The 23,210-nt window shown below is 60.1% G+C and overlaps 2 protein-coding genes across 10 annotated transcripts in view; one reads left to right on the top strand and one right to left on the bottom strand.

Annotated features, from left to right (window-relative positions):
* MARK3 (microtubule affinity regulating kinase 3) overlaps window positions 1-23,210 on the top strand; it is a 99,125-nt gene that overhangs the window by 68,216 nt on the left and 7,699 nt on the right. For 4 of the 9 annotated variants that reach the window (XM_045579664.1, XM_045579665.1, XM_036432437.2 and 1 more), the window contains 3 exons: window positions 4,440-4,466; window positions 6,132-6,176; window positions 8,543-9,037. In XM_045579664.1, coding sequence (XP_045435620.1) covers window positions 4,440-4,466; window positions 6,132-6,176; window positions 8,543-8,888 — 418 coding nt within the window. In that variant the 3' untranslated portion in view covers window positions 8,889-9,037. Of the gene's footprint in view, window positions 1-4,439; window positions 4,467-6,131; window positions 6,177-8,542; window positions 9,038-9,506; window positions 9,510-11,364; window positions 11,376-23,210 lie in introns of those variants that run through there. The other 5 variants (XM_045579663.1, XM_045579662.1, XM_036432439.2 and 2 more) reach the window with 5 other exon arrangements.
* CKB (creatine kinase B) lies at window positions 18,301-21,470 on the bottom strand. Its single transcript, XM_036432465.2, has 8 exons — window positions 21,389-21,470; window positions 20,889-21,104; window positions 20,583-20,737; window positions 20,370-20,502; window positions 19,862-20,033; window positions 19,077-19,200; window positions 18,748-18,937; window positions 18,301-18,670 (listed from the first exon to the last, which is right to left on the bottom strand). The coding sequence occupies exons 2-8, from the start codon at window positions 21,079-21,081 to the stop codon at window positions 18,492-18,494; spliced, it is 1,146 nt and encodes a 381-aa protein (XP_036288358.1). The 5' UTR covers window positions 21,082-21,104; window positions 21,389-21,470; the 3' UTR covers window positions 18,301-18,491.

Below are 23,210 nucleotides of genomic sequence, written 5' to 3'. Positions count from 1 at the left end.
GGTTTGCAGCAAAACGAGACATGTCTTCTGTTGTGTGTAAAGCCAGCCTGGCTGCTGGTCGTCGTCTTCAGCTCGTGTTTTCTGGCTTCTTCCTTTCACTGGACTTGGAAAGCTTTTAGAGGAGATCCCAGGAAACGCTGCCCAGCACTTGGGAGGTCGTGGCTCCTTTCTGTTTTTGCATCATACTTTTTAAAAAAATACCTTTTCATTGATTTCAGAGAGAGTGAGGGAGAGGGAGAGAGAGAAACATCAGTGATGTGAGTGAATCATCGATCGCCTGTTCCTGCACATCCCACACTGGGGATCCGAGCCCGCAACCTGGGGATCAAACTGACCTCCTGGTTCATAGGTCAACGCTCAGCCAACCGGCCCGGCTGCATGACACATTGTCTACAAGATGGTCACTTTGGTGGAGCAGAACTCCAGACCAGGGTGGCAGGGCTGGCACTTGGCGTGGTCACAGGAGGACACCGTTCCTCCTTTCCCCCGGCTGTCACCGGGAGCACTGAGAGTCCAGCCTGCAGTCGTCGGGCTCAGTGCGAGAGCCTGACGTGGTGCAGCTGTGCGGGTAACCTGCGGGTGTGCTCAGAGGGAAACTGTACCTGGCCGTGTGTCCAGGAGGCTGTCGTCCCGGGCCTTGGCACCTGTGAGGCCCCTTGAGGTTTTGTAACTCACCTCCTTAGCTAGCTGTAAGGCTGCAGGCGCCTGGACACGGGCTGCTGCTGGAGGAAAAGGGAAAGATGCTCCTTTGTATCACAAGCAAATAGGCGAAGGCCCTTTAGCCAGGGCTCCCAGGCCTGAGTCCTGCGTGTCCCTACGCTGCTGTGCCCTCGTGTGTGCGGGTCCTGCAGGCTCACCGCTTCAGACCCTCCTGCTGGTCTGGCTGCTCAGACAGCAGCGTCTTCTCAGGCGCCTCCCCGGGCCTCTCCCTCCAGCCTGTTAGCGTGCTGCTCAGTTTTCACGGGGCCTTTGTGTTTAAGCTGTAAACTAAATACCACTTTTAAGTCTCCAGAGTTTTTATTGTAGATCAGTCAACTAAGTTAGACGGTTCACTCAAACTGTTTCCCCAGATATGTTAGTGATGAGCACCAGAGAGGGGGCCTCCGGCATCAGGAGCACCGACTCAGAGCAGCCAGGTGCTCGCCGGCCTCACTCTCTTCCGGCCCCTTTGCCGAGGCACGTGCTCTGGGCCGGGCAGGGCAGAAGGTCTAAAGTAGGGGTGTCGAACTCAATCAGAGAAGGGGCCAAAATCTAAAATCCAGCCTAAATCGCGGGCCGAATGGTTTACTGAACAGTCATAAACTGTCACTGTGATGGAAACGCAGTGGAGTGCAGTGATGACAGCGTGGTGCGGGCCACATTGCAAGGCCTGGCGGGACGGATTTGGCCCGCGGGCCTTATGTTTGACACATGTGGTCTAAAGGGTCTTGCCAGGACTCCAGTCCAGGGCGAGTTTTTTGACCCTCCAGCATAATGCACTCCTCCCTTTCAGTGTCACCCCAGGCCTCCCTGTCCCCGCTCCCTCCTCTGGGACTGGGCTGGAATGGAATCTGCCCTGAAAGACGGGTGGGAGGAGCCAGTGTCATTCACTTGGCTGTTTCCCCCTGGCCCTGCTGCCGGCTGGACAGCCTGGGTTGCCCTAGTGAGCACAGAGGGAGGGGCAGTGGTTGGCCTGCCTAAGCACTAGTCATTAGCGGTCCGGGTCGCAGCCCTACACTTCAAGGATTGAAATCCTTGGATTTATTTAATTGTCTCCTCTGTGCTTTTTGTTTATTTTTTTTTATTTTTGAAAAAAAATTTTTAATATATTTTATTGATTTTTTACAGAGAGGAAGGAAGAGAGATAGAGAGCTAGAAACATCGATGAGAGAGAGATGTCGACCAGCTGCCTCTTGCACATTTTTTACAGAGAGGAAGGGAGAGAGATAGAGAGCTAGAAACGTCGATGAGAGAGAAACATTGACCAGCTGCCTCTTGCACATCCTCTTACCGGGGATGTGCCTGCAACCAACGTACATGCCCCTGACCAGAATCGAACCTGGGACCTTTCAGTCCGCAGACCAACGCTCTGCCGCTGAGCTAAACCGGTGTCGGCTCCTCTGTGCTTTTAAAAAAATCATCTTAGCCCCGCTGGCGTGGCTCAGTGGGGTTTGGGGGGAGGGGGTGTAGGAGGCAGCCAATTGATGATTCTCTCTCATTATGAATGTTTTTATCTCCCTCTTCCTTCCTCTCTGAAATCAATAAAAATATAATTTTAAAAGTAGAAATCATCTCAATACATGTGCTATCATTGATAAAAAGAGTCATTTTGGACTGCTTGCTGTGCACTAAGATAAGTAGATGTCTGCAGAATTTCAGGTGTAGCTATCCCCACTTTACACAAACACACACAGTCTCCACCATCTGCCCGTGAAGTAGGTAGCACTCGGTTGTATGGAAGAACCCGGAGGTGTGGGTGAGAGAGACGGACACATGGCTACGATCCCACAGCCAAGCAGTCCTGAGCCCGCCGCTCTGCCCGAAAAGGCCTGACGGCACTGCCCTGTGCTCCCCGAGGGGCGGCGCTGTGAGGGCTGTGGTTGGCAGGAGGCCTTTCCCTCACTTCTAGCTACGTTGTTTCAGGCATCTGAATCTGAATCGAGCTTGGAGGCTGAGGTTTCTTGTTTAAAAATTCTAGGGGGTCATCTTGTTTTACAGCGCCATCCCCTCGTTTGCAAATGTGCAGGCTGAGGTGTGAGTCTCCCTGGTGCTCCGGCAGATGTAGTCAGTTTATTCCTAAAGACAGTCAGTCCTTCTGCCGTAGTCTACTCTGTGTCTGGCCCTCCCCTGACAGCCGCAGCACTGCAGTCAGGTGCCTGACAGGCACCGGTTGGCAATTAGAATCCGCACAGGAGACCTGCCCTGGTGCGGTGGGCAGAGAGCAGGCACCAGGAACCTACACCCTGTGCCCCAATAATCTGTAGTGTGGGTGGCTTCCCCAATGCCCCGTAGTGTGGGTTAGCTGCGGGCCCTGCCACCTCTGAGGCCTGGGCCCAAAAGCAGTCCTAGGTCTGTGACCGATAATCTTGACTTTCCTCAGAAGACTCAGGAATGAAAACATATTTTAAAGACTTTTAATCAGTTTTCAGCTCAGACTGTTGAATAACACTGCCTTTATGTAGTACTTAATTACTTACAAAATTTTTCTTTTTTTTTCCTTTTTAATATATTTTATTGATTTTTTTACAGAGAGGAAGAGAGAGGGATAGAGAGTTAGAAACATCGATGAAAGAGAATCATCGATCAGCTGCCTCTTGCACACCCCCTGGGGATGTGACCCCAACCAAAGTACATGCCCTTGACCAGAATCGAGCCTGGGACCTTTCAGTCCTCAGGCCGACGCTATATCCACCGAGCCAAACCGGTTTCGGCCTATAAAATCTCTTCAACACAGGATCTTCTCTACTTGCTGTGTACCACTTTTAATCCGATTATGCAGTGCTTGGTGGTAGTACCTGCAAAAGTTAGATACTTTTAAATGGGTCCATGTCTCGAGCACTGCCAGAATCACCCAGATTAGGAAAGCAAAACAGAACAGGGATTTATTCAGTCAGTCGGCGGCACACACAAGCCTCCTGTGCCGCCAGGAGGCTTCCGCAGTCCTTTGACCAGCCGGGCCGCTTCTGCCTAGGAAGGTGAGAGTGGTCAGACCACTGGCCAGCAATGTCACGTCTTTGGTCAGATTCTCTTCTTACAGCCTAAGCATCTTCCCAACATACTTTACCAGCAAGGCACTTCTTTTAAATGGAGCGCTTTGTGTTTATTACTAAAACATACAATGACTCCCACTGTTACACTGCCATGCAGTTTCATTTCAATCTGAAACTGAAACGTCTGCTTCGTTTTAAACCCTCATAAGTTACTTTTTCTTAAAAAGTAATTTATAACTGCTGCTAATGTTTAAACTACCTTCCTGAAGTAAGCAATGATTCTCTTAACGGTTAAACATTTTATAATGATATTTTTAATGTTTCTGTATAATAACGTGAAATTTTTATTAGATATTCTGAAGAAAATTGAAAACTGTTGTTTTCTTACTAGTTTAGTGCAAATGACTTAAGTCATTTATTTCAAACAAGATGTTGACTTTATTGTCTTAACATAGAGCCTTGTGAAGAGCCTTAAGTAAATTCATTGCAACTAATGTCAGTATCACTGCTGAGTTTTTGCTTACAAGTACAGATTTTTAATTTTATTTAATGTTTATAATTAAAAGATCACATCTTCAATTATCTGTAATAACTTTACTTTTTCAACACATATCACTGTTTCATTGTTTATTAGACAGAGAAGAGCCCTGTTTTATTTGTTGTTTCTTTCTCTTTATAATTGACTGAATTTATATTTCATTTGTACAAGTCATTTTTGTTAATTTTTATTTTTGGCTTAATTTCTTTTAGAAACATGTCATTCAGGTTTATCAAAAGGTAGGATTTATATATATGTATTTTTTTCAATCCTCACCCCAAAATGGTTCCTGCAATTAACATCAGGTTTGGCTTTTTAGCCCTTTGTTTTTTGTTTTATTTTTTTTTAACTAAACTTTCTGCTGAGAACTAAATACTTATTTCCTTAAAAGGAAACTGGGAAGAAATAGATTAACTCTTTCAGGCATTTTTAAAGGGACTGTGGCACCCACATAACGAGGCCTACGCATGCTCTGTGCATTTTCTTTCTTGGGTAGAATTATTTAGCATCCAAATAATTCTGTCTTCATACTAATAACACTCAGCATGCTTCTGTTTGAGGAATGAGATGTGCAGTAACATTAGTGTACATTTCATGGGCAGCCTCAGACGGGCAGAGGTAAGTTGTGATTGTGTGTGTCATCATTTTCTATTTCATAGCGGATTGGATTCCAAAAGGCTCTAGTGAGAGGAAAATGAGCTCATATTCTGAAACTAGAGACACGTGTAAGACATGGTCTATTAGGTTCAGGGCACTGCATAGCAGAAATGTTGCGATGTTTTCAGAGTTGAGGAGTAAATAGGTTTTTATTTAAAGCTGCTTTCCACTAACCACTGAAGAAAGCGTATCCTGGGGGGGGAGGGTTGTGTGTGTGGTTTTTTTTGTTTGTTTGTTTTGTTTTGTTTTTTTAAATTGATTTCAAAGAAGGGAGAGACCGAGAGAAACAGCAATAATGAGAGAGAATCATTGATTGGCTGCCTCCTCCATGCCCCACATGGGATTGAGCTGCAACCCCGGCATCTGCCTTGACCAGGGATCCAACTGACCTCCTGGTTCATAGGTCAGTGCTCAACCACTGAGCCACGCCCTCCATGCAAGCATGTGTTGTTTTTAAAGCACTGTAATGAATGCTGTTCCTACCAGGAGACTTTTTTTTTAATCCTTACTGGAGGTTGTTTATTAATATTAGAAGAAGGGGGAGAGAGAAACATCAGTTGTGAGAGAGACACGTCAGTTGGTTGCCTTCTGCGCGTAACCCAACCAGTGCCGAGGATCGAGCCTACAACTGAGGTACGTGCCCTTGATCAGACGCAAACCCAGGGCCCTCAGTCCAAGGGCTGACGCTCTCTCTACTGAGCCAAACTGGCCAGGGTGAGATGACTATCTTTTATGCTGACAGCAAAGAGACCAAAAATGTGGCTCACTACCTTGCAGTGCACCCGCGAGGCAGAAAGTCTGCCTGGAGGCCGCCTGTCCTGTGCCTCTCGGCTCCCGGGAAGGCTGGCTGCTGTGTCTTACTCAGGGACACGGTGCGCCCTGAGGGCCTGGTTAACAGGGGTCTTTACTAAACACTGGGAGACCACTTCTTCTGAGGGAAACTCCACCTGGGGGTGGCTTTGAGTTGATCTTCCTAGTTTCCAGATTTTTCTTGGAAAGACGATTCTCTACTTGAACGTAGAATTCAACGGGTAAACCCGGTTCCCTTTCACGGAAAGCAAGCCCTTTGGGGAGCGGTTTAGAGGCCGGTATGCCTCCGGCACCCGGGAGGAGGGGCTGAGAGGTCACCATGAGAGGGGCCTACACTCACGGTGACTTGGGGGTCTTGGTTTGCTTGGGGGTCATGTGCTGCTGTGTAAGATCTCTTTTCTCTTTCCCACTCTCTGCTTCTGCGTTTGTGCGTTCAGGCTTCCGACCGAATATGAGAGGAACGGGAGATATGAGGGCTCCAGGTGAGGGAAATGACTTTTTAAATATGTTTTATGTTTAAAAGAAAAAATGTAGCAGCGGGGCTGCTCTTCCTGCTGTCGTGTGTTGCTTTGGTGGGTCTGTCTGGCTTCTGTGGTTGGGAAGAGGCAGTGGCACTGCTGCCCCTGCCTTGGGCCTGGGCCAGAGCTGCGCTACACCCCAGGACCACAGGAGGGCACCAGCGTGCCGCTGCCTGGGCCCTAACAACAGGAACTTGGGTCTGAGTTTGGGGGGAGCAATGACTCCTAGCATAGATCTCAAAAATGAAAGTGGTGGGTAGAAATTTCACATTAGGTTTTTCAATATGTTTTATTGACTTCAGAGAGGGGGTGGACATCAACTATGAGAGAGAATCATTGCAGGCTTGATTCCTTCTACCAGGAATCAAGATTGCAACTCGGGCATGTGTCCTTGACTGGAATTGAACCCAGGACCCTTCATTCCACAGGCTGGCAGCTAACTAGTTAGGGCAAATTAGGTTTTTAGAAGAGTGCTTATGTTTTCAAGTGTTTTGTTTTTATTTTATTTTGTAATGTGTTTTTATTGATTTCAGAGCAGAAGGGAGAGAGGGGTAGAAACATCAGTGATGAGGGAATCACCAGTTGGCTGCCTTTTACACACCTCATGCTGGGGATTGGGCCTGCATTCTGAGCATGTGGCCTCCTGGTTCATAGGTCCACCTTTAACCACAGAGCCGTGCCGGCCAGGCGAATGTTGTGCTCTAAAATTTGGCGTAGCTGTCATTGCTCAGATTGGGGCGAAGGAGCCACCAGCGAGGCTCAGAGCTGTCTCTGTCGTAGCCCCTCCCTGAGCCCTTTCAGAGGCGGCCACGTGCTGCTCCGGGGCCCGATGGACCACACTGGCTCTCCTGCTGGCCTTCCTAACGCACCCTCTGCGTGTGCCTCTTCTGAACGAGAGCCCGGCCGGCCGTGTCCCTGCCGGCCCTTGATCAGACGCAAACCCGTGAGGCACCGACCTGGAGCAGGCCATAGCTGTCCTGAGCATGTTCCCCTCCATGATAGGAAGGAAGTCACAGGACCTGCCTCCCGGTGTGTGACAACCAAGTGGGCACACTGTGCCCAGCCCACCTGTTGGCACTTTTGCTCACGTCTGCCCTGGGCCTCCACTCGCACATGGAAGTGGTGGTGTGGGACCCGGGGCTCCTTCCCAGGAGGTGGGCACGCCTGGCTCTGGGCCCCTCTGGTCACTGCGGTGCCTTCCCGCTGGCATGCTGCTCATCGGAGTGGTCTTCCTCCCCTCCCCGCCTCGGCCGTGCGCTCTGCTGCCTCGTCAGTGCCCAACACAGGTTTGTGAAGCGGAAGCTTCCCGTCAGCTTTGGTGAGTGTGAGTCCAATGGAATGTTCTGCCAGCAGGCCAGCAGCAAGGAACTGTGAGCCCTGCGGCCCCTCAGCCCTGAGGGAGGACGTGGCCGTAAATTAAGTTTAATGTTTACACTGCTGTGCTCAGTGCGCAAGCGTTAGGTTCACACCTTCCCCAAGGCCTGCGTGACACACAGGAGACTGAGGGCAGCTGTGTGCGCAGTGATAACAGGAAGGTAGGAGGAGACCTGTTCTTGGGGCTCAGGAGAACCTGGCTGTGACATCTAGGGATGCGGGATTTCGCCTTCAATGGAGAGTCCATAGTTTGCAGTCAAACCGGTCACTTTTGCTCAACAGCAAATAAGCCTTAACACTTCTTTTTATTGCACTAGCAAGATAATGTCATGGAAGAATTTTTTTAAAAAAAAAACAACAACGTGAAACTAGGTGTTTAAATTAAAGTAGAAGGAAAAATACGGAGGTAGGTGGAGGGGATTTTGAGAGTGCGCCATACACACACACACACACACACACACACACACACACACTGCTCTCTGCTCAGCCTGAGGGGCTGGTGGCAGGGAAAGCAAGTTAAACTGCTGAGTCTCCCGTTATCCCCAGGCCCAGTGCCAGCGGGGCTGTGAGAGCTGAGCGTCACAGGAGCCGAGCAGAGCCCCTGTGAGGGGCTGGGGCTCCTTTCCGCCTGTGCTCGGCCTGGGGCAGAGTGAGCTTGTGGACACGTGGGCAGCTCGCTCTCTCTCTCTCTGCTTTGCCTGGTTTAACTGTTTCCTTAATTCTAGTAAGCACATGACTTAATGTTTTAGTAAGTACATGACTGGTGAAGGTTTAACAGCCAGGTAGATTTTCTGCATGTGTGGCCTGTGGTTTAGGGGAAGCAAATAGATGAATATTTCGTAGAAAAGAAGCAGATACCATGTGTGAGCCTGTGCAGGAGAGCGGCCGTGCACGTGCTAGAATAGAGGGCCGCTGTCCCTCGCAGGTAAAAATAAACCTGCCGCTGTGCGTTTCAGCCGCAACGTATCTGCTGAGCAAAGGGACGAAAACAAAGAAGCAAAGCCTCGCTCCCTGCGCTTCACCTGGAGCATGAAAACCACGAGCTCCATGGACCCCGGCGACATGATGCGGGAGATCCGCAAGGTGCTGGACGCCAACAACTGCGACTACGAGCAGAGGGAGCGCTTCCTGCTCTTCTGCGTCCACGGCGACGGGCACGCCGAGAGCCTGGTGCAGTGGGAGATGGAGGTGTGCAAGCTGCCGCGGCTGTCTCTGAACGGGGTGCGCTTCAAGCGGATATCGGGGACGTCCATCGCCTTCAAAAACATTGCTTCCAAGATTGCCAACGAGCTAAAGCTGTAGCCGGGACGCTGTGGGAATGTGTAGGTAACCTTAGGCAATAACGTCTGCATCTTCTCAATCATGGTATCAGTGTAAGGACGAGAGCACGCCCGGGAGCGGACCTGGCCTCTTTTCTACGAATGCACTACATTAAAGCTGTGTGACACGTGTGCCCTCTGTCTTCTTTCCATCGCCCCGAAGGTCAGCGTGCGGCCTCCATCCCCACTGCCTCCTGTGGGGGTGCCTCCTGTGGGGGTGCGAGCGGGGCGGCGCCTGCAGAAGCATCTCCTGCCCGGCGCCCCCGGCAGCCTGGGAGGCCATTGGTGCTACAACTGTTACACTTGCCAAGGAGGGAAATACTGAGCTACTAAGAATTAACCGTAAGACTAGCTGGTAATTAGTACAGGTTTACAGTTCATGCCTGTGGTTTTGTGTTTGTGTGTTTTCTAGTGCAAAAGGTTTAAATTTATAGTTGTGTGAACTTTGCTTTGTGTTTTTCTAAGTAGATTCACAAGATAATTAAAAATTCACTTTTTCTCAGTAAAACCTCGCATCGTCTCTCCTGCTGTGTCTCAGACTCAGTGTAAGGCAGTGACTGAGTCTCTGCCTTCACCAGCAAGCCAAACAGAGCGACTGGAGAGAGTGGGAGGCCTGTCCTCAGAGGACCCGCAGGCGCTGAGGGAGAGACGGCCTCTGTGGCCTGAGAGCAAGGGGGTCGGAGGGTTGGACATCCCAGGTGTTCTCTGCGAAGTATATCACCTGCCTCTCGTTTTTCATGGTTCGTTCCATGAATTCGACTGACAGCCTTCTCCCAGCCCCTCTCGGTCCTGTGAGGCGCCCACTCGCAGTCTGCCGCTCTGCTCTCACGGGGAGGTTGTCACATTGCGGGTGCTGCTCAGGTGCTGGTTTGTTGGTCACAGGAGGAAAGTCTGGACACTCAGTCACAGGCACGTCAGTGTGGGAGGGACACGTCCGTGAGCAGACAGACCTAGTCTCTCAAAGGTGTGCTCTACAGCATGGCGGTCACAGCGACAAGGACAGACCTGGTGCAGTGTCAGCACTGTGACAACGGGCCCTGGCTGCAGCAAGCGCTGCGCTCAGTGCGGGTGAGGGGGTGGGGTTCAGGGCCTGAGCAGGAGGCATCTGCAGAGCCTGCAGCCCCGCGCTGTGTGGGCAGAGGGAAGGGAGATGCCCACACTCCAGCTGGGCCTGGAAGGTCATTGCAAGGGCATGTCTTACTCTGCGAGCTACCGGGGCTCCCAGAGGCGTGCGCAGCCTCTGGTCTGCAGGGCGCGGTGCTGGCAACTGGGCAGGCTCGTCCTGGCAGCAGGAAGCAGCCAGGCACGGTGGGAGGCGGTGGCGGTGATGAGGCAAGAGATGCTGCCAGTGAGATGGTGGCTCTTCTGGATGTTGTGAAACAAGAGTCAGTGCATTTGCTCGGTGGATGCGGGTGAGGGAGGAGAGGCCGGAGGCGGCGGGAGCAGCAGGAGCAGCAGGAAGAGGCGCTGCTGCCCTGGGTGGGGCAGGTGTGGGAGGCCTGGGCTCTGTGGAGCCTGGAGAGCCTGGGCTCAGAGGGTGGGTGGTGGGTGGTGCTGCTCAGAGTGGGGAGTGCAGTGCCCTGGAGGAGGGGACAGGGTGCGCCCTGAGCCCCGAATGGGGCCTTGTCTTTGCTGCTGACGTGGGGTGGGTACCCCATGGAGAGACTGGGAGAAGGGGCTCAGCCTGCAGGAAGCTGGGAGGAGGGGGACAGGTGAGTGCCCTTTGACCTCAGCGTGGAGCGCATCAGTCACCTCACTGTAACCTTTCAGACCTTCGCTGGGGAGTCAATAGCCCCCTTCCCTCTTCTGGGCCTGTCGCTTCCGTGTCCAGACCTGGCCCTCCCTCGGCAGGCTCTGCCAGCGGCGGGCTCCCGTGCGGCTGCAGGGCTGGCGATGCAGAGCTGCTCAAGCGGGCAGGGGCTGTGTCCTCGCTTCCACCCCCCGGGACGAGGCCATGCTGTGCGTGAGGCCTCGGCCAGACGGTTCGCACGTGCCCTGGTGAAGTGGCTGCTCTTGGTGCAGAAAGAAGCCGAGCCGTTGGCGGCTGATCATTCGTCCTCGCCCTGCACCTGGCACCCCAGTCAGTGAGAAGTGGGGTGGGCCCGTGGCCGTCACAGGGGCAGGTGTCCGAGGTTGTTACTCGTGGACGGTGGCTTGGTGTTAGTGGCAGCGCGGTGCTCCCTATGCTGAGGTCAGCCTGAGTCCGCCCTCGCCGGGGGCCAGGCCCTCATTCTGCACACACTGGAGTTCGTAAGGGAACGTCCTGGAGCACTTGCACATTGTGTAAGCAGCAAAGACAAGGTCGTGTCTCCCTCCTCCCCACCCTGGACCCCAGGCTGCTGCCATGGTGCCCGAACAGCAGGGCGGCGTCCTGGTCCGGGAGGGAAGGCAACTTTCCGGACGCGCCAGCTCTCAGTGGCTGCCCAGCTCCGGGCCTTCGTGCTGCACCTGAGGCGCAGGCAGAGAACGGGTACCGGGACCCGTGCCCGGGCGGAGGAGGCAGCGGGTGGGCAGAGGCTGGTCAGTGGCGCTGTGTCCTGGGCCAGCACACACCTTGGGGTGAGGAGGGCCTGGGTCCGAGCGTGGAACTTTGCTTTTTGGGGACTTCATTTGGGTTGGGGGTGATTGGTAATTTGCCATGAGGTCTTGGGGGGCGGCTGCTCTTGAAGGGCGTGGTGGGACGTGCAGGCCTGGCTCACAAGTGTCCTGACTGCTTGGGGGCACCCGCCCTCCCGGTGCCTCCCTGAGGGTGACTGGGCACCCTATAGCAGCAGCAGCTGTGTCAGGCGGCCTTCGGTGCGTCCCTTCGAGGGGCAGCCCCACCCACCTGACTCCGCAGAGTGGGGGCTCAGCAGCACTGCGGCCCTCAGCTCCTCAGACACAGACAGCTCCTCAGACAGACAACTCCTCAGACAGACGGCTCCTCAGACAGACAGCCCCTCAGACAGACAGACAGACAGACAGCTCCTCAGACAGACGACTCCTCAGACAGACAGCCCCTCAGACAGCTCCTCAGACAGACAGCTCCTCAGACAGACAGACGGCTCCTCAGACAGACAGCTCCTCAGACAGACAGACGGCTCCTCAGACAGAAAGCTTCCTCAGACAGACGACCTCTCAGATAGAGACCCCTCTACAGACAGCGACCAGACAGACCTCCTCACAGACAGACGGCTCCTCAGACAGACTGCTCCTCAGACAGACAGCTCCTCAGACAGACGACTCCTCAGACAGACAGCATCCTCGACAGACCTCCTCAGACAGAGACTCTCCAAACAGACAGCCCCCTCAGACAGCTCCTCAGACAGATACCTCAGACGACGTGCTCCCTCAGACAGACAGCCCCTCAGACAGACAGACGGCTCCTCAGACAGAAAGCTCCTCAGACAGACGACTCCTCAGATAGAGCCCCTCAGACAGACAGACGACTCCTCAGACAGACGGCTCCTCAGACAGACAGACAGCTCCTCAGACAGACGGCTCCTCAGACAGACAGCTCCTCAGACAGACGGCTCCTCAGACAGACGGCTCCTCAGACAGACGGCTCCTCAGACAGACAGACAGCTCCTCAGAGAGACAGACAGACAGCTGGTGCGGGGCCTGTCCGTGTCCCGGCCGGGAGGTGCAGGAGGAGGAGCCGCAGGGCAAAGTGGGGGCCAGGAGGGGGCAGCGGGGCGGAGGCCTGCGTGTGAGGGCGGGACTGGGGGGAGGGGCGGGCTTGCTTGGGGCTCTGGGCAGCGGAGGGGACAGCCCGCTAGCCCGTGCCCCCGCAGCAGGCTCCGCACGAAGGCCGCCAGGCGGGGCTCGCTCTCAGCGGGACCACAGGCTCCCTTCGCCCAGGCCCCGGGCAGCCCGGCTTCCAGGCTCCATCCTGGCGACCTCGTGTTCCCCCTAAAGGTAACGTCCCCTCAGCTGATGGTGAGAACAGCCACTCCCATGGGCACAAGGCAGGCCCCTGCCCCGCTCCCAGCCCACCGGCCAGAGGCTTCCCCGGGGACTGCTCCCCCCGCCCCTGTGGTGGGGGAGGAACCTCCTGGTTCCTCCAGTGGAGCCTGCGCCTCGGGGGCTGACCCTGTGCGCCCGGCCTTCCAGCGCTCCCAGCAGCCTGCACTCACCGGTGCCTGTCCCCGGGCGCTGACGCCACACCCGTTAGAACGGCGGCCCATGGGGCAAGGGTCTTGGTCTGCCCCCATGTCCCCAGTCCCTGCACCCTGCACATCGCACAGAGAAGGGGCCGGTAGTAAAGCACAGGGTGGCGGTGGCTGGGCGCAGGCAGCTCTAGAGCAGTGGGAACTGGTCTGCGGTCGCTGGTCTCCAGCCCCCTGGCGCCTCTGCCCCAGCCAGCACTGGGCAGGCACTCAGACAGGCGGGAGCCGCCCGGGGGCCAGGAGCCGGCCAGGAGCCGGTGCTGCGCTTCCCGCTGCCTGCGCATCCATCACGCAGCTCAGCCGGGCAGGCCGGGCCGGTCCTCTGGGACCCAGCCTCCCCTGACAGACCAGCACCCTGGGGCTCAGCATCAGCGTGGGAGTGGGGGGTCAGAGGGCAGAGCCGTGGGTGTTACAGTGGCCTCGCCTCGGGGCCACATCCGGCACCGTTCCCGGAGGCCTGCAGGCAGGAGGCCTGTTTGAGGACAGGGAAGCTGGTCCTCGGGGCCCTGGGGCGGGGCCCGCCGTGCCCCCCTCCCCCAGCCGCATGCGCACTGTCCCCTCGGCTGTGGCTCCTTGCTTTGTGGACTCACTGGTTCTGCCATCTGTGTGGTTGGCGTCGATGGCGGCAACCCTGAGTTTCTGCGTCTTCCCTCCTCCTCCTCGCTGTGGTCGCTGCTGCGGGATGGGGGCCCCGGGGGGTGGGGGGGAAGGCGTCCCCGGGAAAAGAGACAGCTGACAGCCTGGCTCTGCCCCCCGCCTGTGCCTTTTGTTTCCTGCTCTCGCTTCCTCCCACCCACTCACCCCCCTCCCCGCGTTATTTTAAGCCAACACTCTAGACTCCTCCCTTCGGCAGGAGGTGAGGGCTCTCACACCCCGGGGTGGGGGGGGGTTCTGGCCGCTCCTCCTCCCGGAGCGGAGCTCTCACCCCTGCAGGCGCCCTGTTGGGGGCTTTCTGGTCAGGGCTCAGGCGTCTGGAAGAAACGCCTGTTCCTTCCTGGACTTTGCTTCTCCAGGTTAAACCGCCCGAGTTCTTTGTGGGGGTTTCGGGGGGCATCCCGGGGCCTGTCCGCCCTGTCTCTGTGGACATTCATCGACATGCATGTGGGGGCAGGCGCAGGGGGCAGGGCTCGGAGGGCCTGTGCTGAGCTCCAGGGACCCTGAGACAAGCCAGGTGAGCCTGTGCCTTCCAGAGTGCTTTCTCACAGGGGAGGGGCAGACCACGGTCTTGAACCCAGGACCGCCAGTACTGCCTGAGTGCCGGCTCGGGGCTGGGCGAGGAGGCGCAGGGCGGTGACGGGGGACAGGCTCGGTCCTGTCACCATTGCAGTAAGCGGTGTCTCATTCAGTGCCCCTCTCCTGGGAGGGGCACTTCCTTCGGGGTGATCTGACAGACCCCCTGCCCTGGGTGGGAAGCACCCTGGCACTGGGCACGGGGCATGCCGGCTCCTTCTAGGGCCAGGCCTGCACCGGCTCCCGCTGCCTCAGGAGGGAGTGCCGGCCTCGGGAGGGAGTGCCGGCGGGCGTGGGCGTGTGATACATCGCGAAGCAGCCATGTTCTGCATGGAAACAAGCTGAGACGTAGCATGTGCATTGGTTCACCACCCAGGCCCCAACGCCTGGCACTCCGGGCGCCTGCTGGCCGGCAAGTTCCTCTGCGGGTCCCGGGCTGGCTCCCCAGCGCCCGCTCTGCTCACCTGCAGCCCCAGCTCCAGCCCCAGCCCAGCTGGTGTTGTGTCCCCCCCCCACACACACACACACACACACACACCCCGTGCTCTCAGCTGGTCCCCGGCTGCTGTCGGGGCGGTGGCAGTCCCGGTGTCTGCACAGCCGCCTTGTGCTGTCCTTGAGGAGCAGAGGGAAGCTGGCAGCGCCTGGGCCTCACCTGCCCCGGGGAGGGGGGGGGCTGGGGCGCAGTGGTGCCTTGAAGTGCGGGCACCATGCGGCTCCTGTTCTGTTTTCTGAGGGAGATGCACCTGCATCCACTACTCCACGCGCCGAGCAGTTTGTGTCAGAAGCGTTAACACAAGTCTTCTCCTTGCAGTGAACACTTAACGGGAGTTCGTGTTTTTGCTGAGTGTGTCTGTCAGGAATAGCTGGGTGTGTTTTCACCCAGACCACTGTCTGCCCAGACCTGGCAGCAGGCTGGTGCAGTGGGTGAGAGGCCCACAGCCGGACCCACGGCCACAGAGAGACAGTGCAACCTCGGGCGGGGGGGGAGGGGGGGAGGCTGAGGTCCTCCCGGGAGTAGGGCAGGGGCCGGGGGAGCACAGGTGGGCCTGGGCCTGGGCTCGGGTGGCAGGGCTGAGTGTGGAAAGTGAGAGAGGCAGAGGGAGCCCCAGGTTAGACCGAAACAGCAGAGGAAAAAGGTCTGGAGGTGTTGGTGCCGCTGCCAGCACCTATGGGTGCCACCTACATGCTCATAGGCATGGAGGTTCCGGCCAAATCCCTGCAGGTGCACCTCCAAGGCCTGGGGACTGGGGCAGGCCAGCAAGCACCTCGCCGGCCTGGCGTGCCAGGAGGGTCCGTGAAGGCGGAGCAGGCTCCGCCCAGTGCAGTCCCCACTGCCACGCCGGGAGCCGGGCGGCCATCGCTCGGTGTGCCAGGTTGCACACCTGGAGGTGTTCCCCCGCCAGCCGAGGCCCGTCCTCGCCCCGGGCGGGCGGCTGGGACCGCCTTGGGGACGAGCCACCCGGGTTGGGCGGCGAGCAGCCCCACAGGCTCAGCGGAAAGAGCTTGGAACCTTCCTGGGTCTGAAGTTCAGGGCAGCCTTCACCCTGACAGGCCCAGCGCTCAGCGGGGCTGCAGGTCTCCCGGGGGGGGGGGGGGGGGGCCGGGCGTGCACGCCTCCCGCGGGCCCTCAGCCAGACCTGGGAACCAGCACCTCAGTCACCCAGGGCACAGGGAGAGCCTTGCTTCCAGCAGCTGAAGTCTCCCTGCCCCTGGGGGCCGCACAGGAAGATGGCTGCTTGCCACCCAAGCGCTTGCCCCCGTTCCCTGTGGAAAGGCGTTCAGAGAACGAGGTGCAGCCAGGGGCCGCGGGAGGCGTGGTACCGTCCTCGGTGTCAGCTCTGAGCCGCAAACGAATGCAGAGCACGGACACTCCGGCCAGCAGTCTGCAAAGGCCCAGGGTAGCGGACAGAGCCCAGGCCTCAGAACCCCGTGGCCTCCTGGCGACGCCGCCGCCACCGTCCTCCCTGAGCCCCACTCCCACCCCCACGGGTGGGTGGCGATGGATCAGGCGCAGCTGTAACAGCCATGCCCTCCCACGAGCTATGACACATCAGAGCCTTTGAAACACATCTTGGGAAGTGGGTTCGGCTTATGTAAGATGTTCTCTGCGGGGAACTTGGAAAGTAACGCTGGAAGGGGAAGTCACCTGTCGCCTCTCCACCCACGCCCACCGCTGCTCCTCGGGGTTCCCCACGTTCCGCGTGGGCTCCGAGGACAGGCTGTTTCCTGCCGACCCCGCCTCGGGGAGCAGGGCACTTCCGGTGCCCGCCTGGCACTCGGGCAGCCCTTTATGTCATTGGCAGCCCCGAGTGCCGCCCGCCACATGCAGTTACATCTCCCAGTCCCTTCTGCGGGCCGCCGGCCGTGTCACCAAGGGACGGGGCACCTCCAGACCCCGGGCGGTGGTGCAGTGCCACGAGGGGGGTAGCTAATGCTGCTGGCATCTAGGAGTTGGGGGCGGGCTGAGGCCCCGGAGCAGGCCCCCCAGAACTGTCCAGCAGGATGTCAGCAGGGTTGCAGCGGGAACCGGGCCGGGGGCTCACTTCCCAGCGCGGCAGTGAGGTGTCTGTCCTCCCTCCGGCCAGGACAGAGGAAATAAGAGTGTGTCCCTGCGCAGTGGGTGGGGCATTTCATAGGTCCCCTCGTTTGACATCATTTCAAGGAAAATTAAACTCGAGGTCTCTGGGCCTGTCAGGGCCTGAGCACACAGCACACAGAGGACAGGAGGAGCCAGGACTCGGGGGAAGGGCTGGGAATCGGGTGGCGGGGGCAGTTGTGTCTGGTTGGATAGCTGAGCCCGGGCTGGCCGGCCACCTGGGCTTCCTGGGCGGCATGCCGAGGGGATGCCACCTGGCAGAGTGACGTGTCTGCTCAGGTGCTGCTGCACACCCCCCACTGGGGGCACAGACGCACCTGGCGGGAACCCCGCGCCCACGCGCTGCCCCTGTGCAGCAGAGCCTCGACAGGGAGCCTGGCAGGGAGGTGTCCTGCTGCTCCCGCTCCCTCCCTAGAGTCAGGCCTTTCCCACCGCTGCACTTCCTGGGCGAGGCAGACCCAGGCCCCGGAGCGAGGGCCCCGAGGCCAGGGAGAGGGTGCCCTGCCTCCTGCCCGCTCAGCCCTGGGCCGAGGGGTGGGTGCAGAGGTCCCGCACCGGGGCCCTGGCAGAGGCTCCTGCATGGCCCTCACACCACGGACACCTCCCGCTGCCCTTCCCCCCCGCACGTGCCAAGCCCCAGGGCCTGCGATGACTAGCACCCTGTCCCAGGTGGAGCCCCGTCTCGGTGGACAAACTGCCAGCCGGGACGAGGTAGGCGCAGAGGCCCAGCCTGGCTTCACGTTTGCAGGAGAACCTGGGAAGGGGAAGGCCTGGGGGACCCAAGCTTGGGACCTTCCCCAGGTCGGAGAAGGCGGAGGTGCCAGGACAGACAGTCCTGGCCAGCAGGTGGCAGCACAGGCTGCCCTCAGGGCTGAGGAGTTGGACAAGGACAGCCAGGCCCTGGCTGACTGGCTCCTGATGGGGCCGCAGAGCCTGGCCAGGGACACTGCGGTGGGACCACCGTGAGGCGTGAGGACCTGGGCTTCTGGAAGGACTGCAGGGCGGGGCCTGGGGGCACGAGGGCCAGGTCAGCCTGAGGGGCAGGGGTCAGCTGCCAGGCTTGCTGGAGGAGGGGGTAGTTTTGGAGAGGGGGGTGGGGACAAAAAGTTTCGTTTCTGGACTCCTGCCCTCCTCCTGGCATCCACACCTCCCCCACTCTGCAGGTGGAATTGAGCAGAATGCCGGCTCCACCCCAACCAGGCCCACCAGGCCCAGGTGATCTTAGATGCTCAGCTTGGGGGCTCCTCCCGGGAGCTCCTCCCCTTCCCCAGCCCACCCCTAGCCCTCCCCAGGCCTTCAGGGAGGGCCAGGGGGGTTCACTGAATAGGGCCAGTTGGGCACAGCAGGGGGGATGGGGGGGACCCTCCGGACCCCCCTGTTCCTGTTCCACCTCAGAAAGGCACGCAGGGGGCAGGTGGAGGCCAAACCCTAGTTTATTTCAGCATCAGCAACATCTCAGCCATCACAAAAATAAACTCTACCTGGGCAACGGGATCTGTCTACAGCGCGGCTAAGGGCTCGGCCGGTGCGAGCTCAGGGAGCGTGCGGGCACTGCCCGGGCGATGCATGGGAAGTGGCGGGCGGCGGCAGCGGCGGCAGGGCCGGAGCGTCACTTCTGGGCGGGCATGAGGTCATCGATGGCCTGGCCCTGCTCCAGCCGCTGCTCCATCTCGATGAGCAGCTTCACGCCGTCCACCACCATCTGCACCAGCTCCACCTCTGAGAAGCCCAGGCGGTCGGCGTTGGAGATGTCGAAGACGCCGCCCACCGCGGCCGTGTCCACGCCACCTGGGGAGACAGCGGGGTCAGCGGGGCGGGGGGAGGGGGGGACACGGGGAGCCTCGGGCAGACCCCGCCCCACGCACCTGTGCCCCGCTTCTGCAGCCGCAGCCGCTTGAGCACCTCGGCGAACTTCTCGTGCTGGCCCAGGTGGGGCAGCTTGATGTGCACGCCGGCCCGCAGCCCCGTGCCCAGGTTGGACGGGCACGTGAGGATGTAGCCCAGGTGCGGGCTCCACATGAACTCGTAGTTCTTGGACTTGAAGAGCGTCTCAATCTGGAGGGGAGAAGGCCCGGCCGTGAGGCCTAGAGACACACAGCCCTCCCCACAGGGACCAGCTGGGGCCCCTGCCCGGCCTGCCCCCTCCTTAGCACCGAAGCCCCACCATGCCGGCTCCTGCTGGGGCCTCACTGACCTGGGTGAGGCCCGTGCAGAACCGGGTGAACACCTCCTTCATGTTGCCCCCCTTCTGCATGGAGATGACCCGCAGGTGGTCCTCCTCGTTGATCCACACCAGGAAGGTCTTGTTGTCATTGTGCCTGGGGGCGGGGGACAGTCAGGCTCCTGGGGGCTGAGGCCTTGGCGCATTCAGAAAACACTCCGGGGTCCCAGGCCTGAGGAACTTCTCAGCCCCTGAGGTGACCCAGGGGCTGGCAGGAAGGCCAGGGCACCGCAGAAATGGATCCAAAAGCCCTGAGCTGCCCCCATCCTGCCAGGCACATGCTGGGGGCAGGCACTGAGGGGACACCAGGCCCCCATCTAAGAGGTGAGAGGCTAGGCAGCCAGGACAGCCCCAGCCCACCACCACCCCCAGCCCGGACAGAAAGCACTGAATCTGGGGGAAGCAGGAGGCCCTCCCTCGCCCACTGGGAATCCTCTGCGTCACGGGCCCTGGCAGAGTCCCCGGGTGCCTGAAGCACGTGAGAGAGAAAACAAGGAGCTCCAGCTCCCAAGATGGGGAGAGAAGCCAACCTGGTCTGTGTCCCCCCCCCTAAGGTCCACAGGGACTGCGGCGGCCTCCGCGCACCTGCCTGGTCAAGGTCACCTGCCTGGAGGCCGGGTGGCACCAAGCCTGTCCCAGGAGCGCGTCCCCTCCTTCCCCCAGTATGGGCGGGGCCGGCGCAGGGGGGCGGAGCCCCGGGATGGGGAGGGAGGAGGAGGAGGGGCCCCGGGATGGGGAGAGCGCAGGGGGGGACGCACCAGATGCCGCGGGCGTCGGGCCAGTCGCGGGCCATGCCCGAGGCCAGCAGCAGCGGGGACACGGGCTTGTCGAAGAGGAAGTGGTCGTCGATGAGCTGCTGCTGCTCCGCGTCCGTCATGCTCTTGAGCGAGTAGTACTTGCCCGCCAGGTCGCCGTCCAGGCTCGACAGCGCTGCGGAGCGAGGGCTCAGGGGCTGCGGGGCGCCTCCGGCCCGTCCTCCCGGGCCCCGGGCCGCCACCCCTCATCCCCCTCCCGCCCCGTGAGCCCGGGCCGCCACCCCCCGCCCCGCGGGAGCCCTGTCCGCCCGGCCCCGGGCCACCACCCCCAACCCCCTCCCAGCCCCACGGGAGCCCAGGCTGCGTCGGGCGGGCGCGGCCGGAGCCGGTGGCCTCGCCGGGCCTGGGCCGCGGTCCCTCGGGAAACCGGACCGGCACGCAGATAGGAGCGGGCGGCGGGCGGCTCCGGTGACGGGTAAACAAGGCGGGCGGGGCGCGGCGGGGACCCCACCTTCCACCGCGAGCTTCTCGATGGCGCGGCGCTCCCCGCGGCTGCAGTGCGGGGGGAGGCAGAAGCCGCGGATGCTGCGGCCCGTGCGCACCCGGGAGCTCAGCACGTAGTTGGGGTCCAGGTCGTCGCCGCCCTGCGGGCCGAGCGAGGGTGAGCGCCGCGGGGACCCGCCGCCCGGCCCCCGCCCCGCCGCCCCGCGCCCCGCGCCCGCACCTGCAGGTGGCTGGGGTTGAGGTCGGTCTTGTGCTCGTCACTCGGCTTGTAGCCGCCGTGCCGGTCCTCGATGATGGGGTCGAAGAGCTCCTTGAACACCTCGTACGACTCCTCGTCGCCCGCCACGCAGCCCACGGTCATGATGAAGGGGTGGCCTGGGGGGCGCCAAAGGGCGGTGACGTCACTGCCCCGGCCCGCGGGGGACAGCCCGCAGCTGCGCGGGGCGGGCGGGCGGGCGGGGACCGGGCCCCGGACCCCGCGGGAGCGCGCCGCTGCCCGCTGCCCGGCCCGGGGCGGGGCGCCTACCCGGGTTGTCCACGCCGGTCTGGATGACGTCGTCCAGCGTGAAGCCGCTCGGCGTGCTCTTGGCGCGCAGCTCGGCGTACAGCTCGGGGGTCAGCACCTTGGCCATGTGGTTGTTGTGGGCGCTGAGGTCGGGGAACTCGTCCTCCGCCGGGAAGCGCAGCTTCAGCGCGTTGTGGCTGTTGGAGAAGGGCATGGCGGCGGGCGGCGGGCGGCGGGCTGCGGAGGGAGGACGGCGCATCAGAGGGGCGGGCACCGGCCTCCCAGGCCCTGCGAGCCTCCGGGCCCCGGCCCCGGCCCGGCCCCCCGGATGCGGCCAAGGTCAGCGGGTCCGCTGTGCGCGCTCGGGGGCGTCCCACCTCCCCAGGCGCTCGGGCTCTGGGCTGGGGGGTCTTCGCCGCGCCCGGAGCAGAGGACGCAGCGGCCCCGCGCCCCTCCGCGCGGCCCCCGCCCCGCCCCGGCCCCCACCCCGCTCCGCCCCGCCCGGCCCCGGGCCCGCTCACCCGGCGGCGGGAGCGCGGTGCCTCCTCAGCTCCGGAGCGTCGCAGGCGGACGGCGGCGGTCCGCGCTCCCGCGGCTCTTAAGGGGCGCCACGCGGGCCGCCCATTGGCTGCTATTTATAGCCCATTCATTCCATTGGCCCGCGCCGCGGGGTGGTGTCGCCGCTTTGTCCGCCGCCCCCAGCTCCCACCCACCCACCCCCGGGCCTCCCACCGGAGGATGCCTCCCCGCCCCGCGCATCCCGCCTCCCCGGCTCGGCCCGGCCCCGCCCGCCCAGCACCCCGAAGCCGGACCGCAGACCTTTGGACGTCCTGGGGCGCCCCCCAACACTGCCGCCGGGCGGGAAACTGAGGCAGGGAGCGGCCGGGGGCTGAGGAAGCTCCGGCCTGTCCGCATTCTGGTTCCCGCCTCCCCTCCCGCCGGTCCCCGCGTGGACAGCGGCCAGGGCGGGCGGGAGGGAGCGTCCTGGGCCGCAGGTGCTGCCCCCACCACCACCGCGCCGGCCAGCTGGTCCCAACCGCGACCTTTCTCAAGGTGCCCCAGGCATCTCCGGGCGATCTTGGTGCAGAGTGAAAGCAGCCCGCGGCGCAGTCTGGCTGCGGCCCAGCCCGCAGCACCTGCGGAGCCTTGACCTTGGGGCGTCCTGAAGCTCTGGGGGCCCTGCCTCTCCGCGGAGGGGAGACCCAGTGAGGCTGCGGAGTGGTGCAGAGCCTGTCTCCAGACCCCAGCCTGGCCCTCTGCGCCGGGGGCAGGGGCAGCCTCACCACCCAGCCCCCCATGCAAAGATGGGAGGACTCCCTCACCATTAAGTATCTGTGAGATGTAAAAAAAAAACAAAAAGAAAAAAAAAACCAAAAACCCTAAAAATCAGAACCGTGCAAATTAAGTTTAAAAAACAATGACTCTTCTACCTTCCATTACCCTTACACACACACACACACACACACACCCCAGATTAGCAGAATGTGAGAGGGACAGCAGCGGTGTGTACTGTGGGCTGGACCTGCGGAGACAGGCCCTCACACTGTGCATTGCTCCATCTTTTTTGGAAAGCACTTTGGCAGGACATCTATCAGAGTTAAAAACATTCCCACTCCCTGACCCCGAGCTCCGGCTTCCGCCTATGGAAAGGGCTGCCTCGCCAATAGAGACCTATAGTTCGAAAAGCAAACACAGGTCAACCTGGACAGACCTGATGCCCATCGCGAGGGGCGTGCAGGGGGGGCCTGAGCCTGTGTGGAGGGTTTTAGTGTGAATTGGAGCCGCTGTGGTTAATACCCATCAGACGCTGCTTTTAGAATAAAGAGCTGAAACCGGTGTGGCTCAGTGGACAGAGCATCGGCCTGCAAACTGAAAGGTCTCAGGTTTGATTCCTATCGAGGGCACATACCTGGGTTGTTGATCCCCAGTAGGGGGCATGCAGGAGGCAGCTAATCAATGATTCTCTCTCATCACTGATGTTTCTCTCTCCCTTCCTCTCTGAAATCAGTAAAAATACGTTTTAAAAAAGAATAAAGCACTAAAGGAGGAACGCCTCTTCTACACCCCTCCGCCCCCAGGCCTGCACGGTGAGCTCTGCGGGCAGCGGGAAGTGAGGGGGGGGGGGCCCTGAGTGAGCATCCCAGCGAAGGACCACCAGACGGAGGAGATGGGGCGGGTGGGAGAGCCAGGAGTCCCTGTGCCGGGGACGCCCTGAAGCAGAGACCCAGGGACAAGCACCGAGCAGTCCCCTCACCTCTGCAGGCATCAAAGGGTGCGGAGCCTCACTGGCTGTCCCCGTGGTGACCGCCCCGTCCCTCTCACCTGGGCCTGCTCTGACCCGTT

Source organism: Pipistrellus kuhlii, unplaced genomic scaffold, assembly GCF_014108245.1.
Source record: "Pipistrellus kuhlii isolate mPipKuh1 unplaced genomic scaffold, mPipKuh1.p scaffold_m20_p_110, whole genome shotgun sequence".
NCBI classification, from domain to species: domain Eukaryota; kingdom Metazoa; phylum Chordata; class Mammalia; order Chiroptera; family Vespertilionidae; genus Pipistrellus; species Pipistrellus kuhlii.
The sequence above is the reverse complement of the archived record's forward strand: the minus strand, read 5'-3'. Positions and strand labels throughout refer to the sequence as shown.

Bases quoted from the DNA above. Each gene is read 5' to 3' on its own strand.
- CKB (XM_036432465.2), bottom strand. From the start codon at position 21,081: ATGCCCTTCTCCAACAGCCACAACGCGCTGAAGCTGCGCTTCCCGGCG. The intron at 20,503-20,582 runs GTGCGGGCGCGG...CTCGGCCCGCAG, and splicing joins TCAACCCCAGCCACCTGCAG to GGCGGCGACGACCTGGACCC. The intron at 20,034-20,369 runs GTGGGGTCCCCG...CTCGCTCCGCAG, and splicing joins CGAGAAGCTCGCGGTGGAAG to CGCTGTCGAGCCTGGACGGC.